Genomic DNA, 8,173 nt, shown 5'->3' on the forward strand with positions numbered 1-8,173 from the left:
AGTCAGGCTTTTTTATTTTTTGGGCCAGACTCAGGCCTAACCCTTAGGTAGCCCGAATCCCACCCGACCCGACCCAATTATATACATCTATACATATATGTGTATGTATGTAAATGTTGCATACATATTTACATGTATATACATATATATTTGTATACTAGTAATTAAGCACATGCGTTGCACGTGAGAATTTTTTCTTTATATTAATTACTTGAATTTTAGATATATCATAGTTAAGATAGAAATTGAAAATTAACAAAATTAACAATATGATTAAAGATAAACTCAAATATTTATTATTTAATTATGACATCATGGGTTTTTTTGAAAGGTTGGATCACTAACCCACATCTAGATAAGAAAATAACTTTGCTTTTGGATTAATTTTAAATTAGGAAAAATTATAGTTGGAGCCGGTTGTACATTTAAAATCAGGCTACAAGTTGGTCTATAAACCAACAAAACTCTGACAACCGGCTCTACATATCAAATTATAAAAACCCTCGCCATGTCATTGGAGGCTTATGTGGCTATAACATGGGACTCTTAATCCATGTTGGACACAACAAAAAGCTTATATTGAAATTGCCCTTTAATATTGGGTGATTGAAAAAAAAAAAAGGTTTTTAGTTTCTCTCTCTCACAAACACAGTCATCTTTATCTGCACAACAACTATGTGATTTGAAAATAAATAAAAATGGTTTTTGGCTTCTGTATTTACATTCTCTATATCAATTTCTCTCATTCTCTCTCTTCTCTCTCTCTATTTATTGTTTTCCCTTAATCTTTCTCGTTCTCTTTCTCAGTCGATCTCTCATTCTCCCTTAATTTCTATCGAACATGAAACCAAATTGGTATGGTTAAAAAACTTTTACACCAATTTAATAAAAATTCACAAGAAGCTCTTAGTTATGAAATTTACACCAACTGGAGAATGATAGAGATTGAGGAATAAGGATATATTGACCGAGAGAAAGAGTGAAGAAGAAGAATGAGAAAGATTAAGGGAGAACAAGAAAGAGAGAGAGAGAGAGAGAGAGAGATTTTGATTTGGCTATAGATCTAAGCTGAGAGAGTGGGAGAGACAGAGGGAGTGGTATATCGAGAGATGACTGTGAGAGTGAGAGAAAAGGGAGGGAGATCGAGAGACAAAGGGATTGAGAGGGAAACTTAAAACCTATTAACCTATTTTCGATTTAGGTTTTTTGTTGTGTCCAACATGGACTAAGAGTCCTATGTTGGCAACAACCACATAAGCCTCCAATGACATGGCGGAGATTTTTATAATTTGAAATGTAGAGATGGTTGTCAGAGTTTTGTTGGTTTCTGGACCAACTTTTAAATGTACAACCAACTTTGACTATAATTTTACCTTTAAATTATATATTTCATTTACATTATATAAAATATTTTTTATTTATCACACTTAATTGTTTGTTTATAGTATTATTTGACTCAAACCACTAACCCACCATCTAAAAAAAATTGTTTGATTTCTAGGTTAACATTAAATTTTGTATTACATTTCCATCATTGATAAAATTATTTCTTATGTATAAAACTTATTTTTATTCAATATAATGAATGCACAATATTAGAGATGTACCCAATATTTTATTTTTTATAAATATATAACATAGATATGTACTCAAATTTTTCTCTATCTTTTTTTTTTGTGATTCTTTGTATTTTTTATTATTAAAAACTTTATTATTTGACTATGACATCATTTCATTTCTAGGTAAATTTTGAGTTTGGCATTCCGTTGTCATCATTAATAAAAATACTTCTTACATTTTATAGTTATTTATTTTAATTTTTATTATTTAATTATGACATTATTTATTAATCCATTTGACCCCAAATGGTCGAATTGCTTACCCACTACCGGGAGGGAAGAAAGTGGTTTTGTTTTCAAATTACTTTTTAAAATATTTATTTTTATATTATTAAAATTAATATTGTAGATTTAACTACAAGAATTTAAGGATGAGAAAAATATATCTTAAATATAGGATTTAATTAGAGAGAATAGGAAAATATTTTTATTTCCAATTGGTTTTAAAATTTACATTCCGTTTCCATCATTAATAAAAACATTTCTTATTTATCATACTTATTATTATTTAATATGTATGTTAAAAATGTTTCCAATTTTTTTTTAATTTCTATTTTTTCATTTTATCTATTTATAATTTTATTATTTAATCATGGCAACATGGATTAACCCATTTAACCCAAAATGATTTAATTTCTTATCACCACCTAGATGAAAACACTATTTTTAATGGGTAGATTTTAAAAGTATAAGCTTTTATGTTATTGGAATTATTAATTTATTGAGTATGGATTTAATTAATAGAACTTAATGATGAGAAGAAACAAAAAATGATTTAAATATATCGTTCAATGAACATAAATGCAAGTTAATAACTTAAATTTGGATTTAATGAGAGAGAATTGATATAACTTTTGATATCCTTAGAAAATTCAGAAATATTCTTGAGGTCATTCGTACTTTTAAAAGTAGTATAAATATAACTTTTGTATAGATATTTTACATACATATTTACATACATACATAAATATATGTATATATATTTGCATAAATGCATATATATACCAACCCGAACCCGGCCCAGGCCTGAGTCCAACTTAGATGCATCAAATTACAGGGCGGGCTGGGCACAAGTTAGAAAAATTGGGCTTGACCTCGGGCTCGGGCTGGGCTTGGGCATTAAGCCCAAAATTTAGGGCTGGGCCTGGATTGACCATAAACGCGGCCCAACCCGCCCAACTTGCATCCCTATTCACCGCCGGGTAGAAGACAAATATTTAACCGGCCCGATTATGTAAATGGATATGACGTGGATCCACAGTCCACACTACTGAGAGCGACCCGTTTTACCATGCTGCTTTACTTTTTGGATGGACCCATCGTACCGGGCAAACCGTTTTAAGAAGCCACAAACTATCAACACTTCGACAGGAGGAAGCTGAATACAGTTGGCGCAATTTCAGGTGTATGAATTTTTTTCCGCCTTATGCCCCTTACTTTCACTTTTTTCCAGGAAAAACAAACCTCAACCGTTGGATAAATGAGCCCCAAACGTGACTCCCACTCCACTAACTCATCTTAAACATGGCCCACGAACGGCTTTACGATCTCGATCGTGTCTTATGCGGCGTACAAAATACAATCCATTTCATCGTTTCCAATTTTCCATCACATCACATCTGATAGACATTATTGGACTTGGCCCATAGAAATATCTTGGGCCACGTGGCTAATGAACAACAATTTAATCGGTAATGACGTGTAAAGTACGAGCCACCGAAGAAAAGAAAGCCCTAATTATCACAAATTAATAAGGGGAAAAGAACATGATAGAGATTATTTTCTCGGTCACGTGGTAATGTCAGATCTGACGTGGCTATTGATTGTCAAGTAAGTAAATAACCGCGGCCCGACCATACCGTACTCCCAAATTCCATCCACAGATTATCCTAACTCTAACCTACCGCGAGTCGCGTTGAGTAAAGGGGCTTGCTGACTCGGCGCGTTGTCACGGTCTCCATTCTGGATAAGGTTTGGACACCTAATTATTATCCAGTGTTTTCTGGATTAGGAATCTGAGTTACAGAAACATCCTACACACTGTATCGTAGCCTGTAAGATTCCAAATCAACCAAGATCAGAAGATCCTTGTGGGGTCTACGGACTACGCTAGTAGAAACGATGGATTAAAAAAAAAAAGGAACCTTATCCCCTACAGCACGAGGATCTAGGAATAGTGACTAAGCTCAGATAACTTGGGCATACCATAACCAGTACAGCTTGGCAGCTTGCGCGGCCTCCGTCTATGGTCTGAGTCCTATTTATACCAAACACATCCTTCTCTTCAATCTTCATTGCTTTGCTTTGCTTTCTCGGTTTCTCTCAGGAGAAGAAACAAGAAATACAGAAGAGAAGAAGAAGAAGAAGAATGTTGGCTATATTTCATAAGGCGTTCGCTCATCCTCCGCAGGAGCTGAATAGCCCTGCCTCATCGAGGGTGAGTAGAAAGCCAAAGACACCGGAAGAGACTCTGAGGGAGTTCCTCTCTTCTCATCCCTATAACAATTTCTCCATGAGCTTTGCTAACGCGGCGGTGCTGGCTTACGCTCGCCCCGAACGCTCCTACTCCATTCACCAGAGGTAACGACGCCACGTCTCCGGCTGATGCCTGATGGGTTCTGGTTCTCAACTCTTTAGATCAGGACTAATGACTAAAAAATGAGGGTTTTTTTTTTTTTTTAATCTGTTGAAAATTGCAGGTTGTTCTGTGGGTTTGATGACATATACTGCCTGTTTCTGGGGAGCTTGAACAACTTATGCACCCTGATCAGGCAATATGGTCTGTCGAAGAACACCAACGAGGCCACCTTCGTGATCGAGGCCTACCGTACTCTCCGGGACCGTGGGCCTTACCCGGCTGACCAGGTCGTCAAGGATCTCGAAGGCAGCTTCGCTTTTGTCATCTACGATAGCAAGGCCGGTACCGTCTTTGCTGCATTGGTACGCCCACCGGCCACCGTGTCTGTCGTCTGTTTCTCTCTCTCTCTCTCTCCATGGTGGTTTAATTGGTTTGGGTTTGGCAGGGTTCCGATGGAGGGGTTAAACTATACTGGGGCATTGCAGCGGACGGGTCGGTGGTAATTTCCGACGAGTTGGAGGTCATAAAAGGAAGCTGCGCAAAATCCTTTGCGCCATTTCCTACTGGTACGTAAGGGGCATTTTGGTGATTAAAAATCATGGCCCACAACAAATCACATCTAACCTTTCTTTACAAAATTAATTAATTAATTAGAAATGTGTACAACCTACGTGCACAGTAGTAGCGTAGGACAGAAATAAAGGGCTCAGAGAGTGTATGGGACCTAATTATGATTTATGATTTATGACGTAAGGGTTTGGTGGTGGTGGTGCAGGGTTCATGTTCCACAGCGAAGGAGGACTGATGAGCTTCGAACATCCGATGAACAAGGTGAAGGCGATGCCCAGGGTTGATAGTGAAGGGGTGATGTGTGGGGCCAATTTCAAGGTTGATGCGTACTCGAGGATCCACAGCATGCCACGTGTCGGAAGCGAGACCAACTGGATGACATGGGATTCGAATTAAAATATCAACCAAGACAAACAGAAGAGAAGGCCGAGTGTGTTGTGTTGGTGGCTTGGTGCAAAATGTGATCAATATAACACACACTCACTCTGGCCCCCACCAAACACCCTTTTCCTTTTACTTTCTTTTCTTTCTACATCGTTCTGTTTTTGTTTTCTTTTCTTTTCTTCCTCTCGAGTCTGGATTACTGATCTCTAGGTTCCACGTGGGTCCCTCCCTAAGATTATGCATGTATATCATGGCTGCTGTATGTCTGTATCACTGTATCCCCATCTCCTCTGTCTCGATGACTGTACATATTATGATATGGTGAACCAAAATAACATAATTTTCGTAATTATCTCTTCTCTCTCTTTCCAAAGGATAAGGGTCCCAAACAGAGATCCAAAGTTCCACACAACTCCAGAAACTACTTATTCTGTCTGATTTGGAATTCCCCATCTCCTCTGTCTCAATGACTCTACATAATATGATATGGTGAACCAAAATAACATAATTTTCGTAATTATCTCTTCTCTCTCTTTCCAAAGCGTAAGGGTCCCAAACAGAGATCCAAAGTTCCACACAACTCCAGAAATTTCTTATTCTGTCTGATTTGGAATTCCCCATACGAGGAGTAAGGGAAGGAAATTAGCCTTCAAATTAAGCTTTGAAGATGTTATGCCCAAACAAAAAAGGTTCATTTAGGACTGCAAATGGATCGAATTGAATAGTATATACTCGTTTATGTTCAAATTTGAAACCATCAGATTGCATTTGGATATGATAGTATAAATAATTTAAACTTAAAAATGATTAAAATATTTTATATCATTAATAAAATGAACTAAATATATGTAAACTTTGACACTGTATTCCTAATTTGTTCTAACAAAAAATAAACAAAATTAATTAAAAATCAGTTGTATGAGACTTGAATCTAAGACTATTAAGTAAAAGCATAGCATTCAAACCAACTTGTGTGAAAATGAAATGAATATACAATATATAAATTTTAAAAGTTTATATGATTATATCTGCAGATAAGACCAATGAACATATAGTTATATTTTCACTCACGCCGTGTATCTAAATCTCCTACACTAAAGACCTAGCACCATGGCATAAAGTAATCAATAAAATTTCATATGCCACGTTACCATGAGAGTGAGTAAATTAATAATTTTGTTTTACTTTATTTTAATCAAAAAGAAAGATATGAGCGTGAATAGGTGGATGTGTCCCGTCCAAAGAGAGTATGCTGCTGGCCCCCCAACAGCTTTATCTCATGTTCATTGAGGCTTAAGCGGTACACTAGGAGTTGAAATCAGCCCCCTACAAGATGCCTCATCACTTCTGTTATTATCATCAGGAGATATTCTCAATACACGACAAAAATATGCTCTGGAATATTGTGGGAAACTATCTTATAGGGGTTGATTTGAACTCGGTACATTAAAAAGAATTTTAACGAATATGATACTAAAAAGAATTTTAACCAATTAACCCCCACATCACAGGACGAAGAGAGACAAAATAAAACTTTAAGTTTAAGCTTAAGCTTGCGAAGGGAGCTTCATTTCATTTGGCAAAAGCAACTTTTAAAAAATACAAGGGAATCCAGAAAAGTAAACTAATAATAAAGTGGCCTTCACTTCACTAGCAAGGCAAGACTCAAGAGCATGGGCTTAAATGATCGGAACCCTCCGCCTCCGGTCAATAATCAAATAACCATAGGCTTCATTTTGGTTTAAAATCTTTCGTCGTTTTCCTTGATGAAACTCCAAAAAGAAAAAAAAAAAAAGGTTTAGGTATCCATTAATCCATGTCGGCTACTTCCTACATGCATGAGAGCACCCTCTATGGATAATTGGATTTTGCTCAGTTGCCTTGTATACTAGTCACAAGAAGACGAAAATGTACATGCCCAGATGCTCAGTTTCTCTTCCCTCGTGAGGAGTTTCTTGCCTAGAATCTAGAGTGTTGGATTGCCTTTAACATGTGCCACCAATGTATTTGAATCAAGATTGAATTGCCCTGTCAAACTGATGGCCCTCACCAGTTTGTGGTTTGGGCCTTTGGGGCCATGGTTTATTTATCAATATGGATTGGTCATGTTGACCTATATATATACTCCGGATCTCCTCTCATAAGAACTCTGTCCACATCAATCCACAATACATTACCTCTATGCATTGTAAACATCGCCCCGTGCATAATACTATATAGGAGGATGAGATGTTCCCTATGTATGACTGTGACGTTATGTGGGTAGACGTGGGCATAATTCTTTTGGGCAGGAGATCCAGACTCATATATATTGATTTTGTAGTTTAGTGGCACGCAGTACAGGTGAAATGGTTGATACTGTATAGAGCTAATTCAGTTCCCATTATATTTCTCTCACTTCATCAACCCAATTTAACTTCTAGTGTAAATCGCAGACCAGTGCCCTGTATTTTGAGCCTATTCTCACCTTGGTACCTGAATTTCTAAACATTCCAATTCACTACTTGAACTCCCAAAACGTCCACAAACAAGGAGATTTGAACCAAATATTTAGGAGGCCTTTTTTTGGCAGGCAAAACCCAAGTATCTAGGTTGGGAGGAAACTTATGATAAAAAAAAAAAAGTTGGGTAGCAATAAACCTACCACAAGACCATGCTTCAATTACTTGTCATAATTATTTGAGTTCAATATTCTAACTTATAGTTTCTCTTCTTTGCTCATACTTATTAGCAAAATTAAAAAACAATGGATTATTAAAATTTATATATTATAAATATAAACAATAATTATATTTATTTTTTAAAAAATTAAGATAAAAATTGCATCTGTGACTTGTTCTGAATGTCCTAGTAGTTCCTACTTTATATAAAATTATTGAAGTATGTGATTTTTATGTTTATATACCTTATTGTTATAATGTATTTTTAGGATTTATTTGAGTTTTCCCATGTATTCGTACTATCCTAATTTTTCTACTCTATCCATGCATATCCCAATAAATTTGAACCCTATCGGTAAGTC

At 36.0% G+C, this 8,173-nt stretch overlaps 1 protein-coding gene across 1 annotated transcript; it reads left to right on the forward strand.

The window, feature by feature from the left end:
* The first annotated feature begins 3,900 nt into the window (after positions 1–3,900).
* LOC104586437 (stem-specific protein TSJT1-like) lies at positions 3,901–5,500 on the forward strand. Its single transcript, XM_010243680.3, has 4 exons — positions 3,901–4,199; positions 4,319–4,559; positions 4,643–4,763; positions 4,973–5,500. Exons 1-4 carry the CDS (start codon positions 3,988–3,990, stop codon positions 5,161–5,163), a joined length of 765 nt encoding a protein of 254 aa, XP_010241982.1. The 5' UTR covers positions 3,901–3,987; the 3' UTR covers positions 5,164–5,500.
* Positions 5,501–8,173: the final 2,673 nt, after the last annotated feature.

This window comes from Nelumbo nucifera, chromosome 1 (assembly GCF_055504915.1).
Source record: "Nelumbo nucifera cultivar China Antique chromosome 1, China Antique-T2T, whole genome shotgun sequence".
Lineage (NCBI taxonomy): Eukaryota > Viridiplantae > Streptophyta > Magnoliopsida > Proteales > Nelumbonaceae > Nelumbo > Nelumbo nucifera.

Excerpts from the sequence above, each read along its gene's own strand:
- LOC104586437 (XM_010243680.3), top strand. The coding sequence starts at position 3,988 with ATGTTGGCTATATTTCATAAGGCGTTCGCTCATCCTCCGCAGGAGCTG. Across the intron at positions 4,560-4,642 it reads GTACCGTCTTTGCTGCATTG|GGTTCCGATGGAGGGGTTAA; the intron begins GTACGCCCACCG and ends TGGGTTTGGCAG. Across the intron at positions 4,764-4,972 it reads CTTTGCGCCATTTCCTACTG|GGTTCATGTTCCACAGCGAA; the intron begins GTACGTAAGGGG and ends GTGGTGGTGCAG.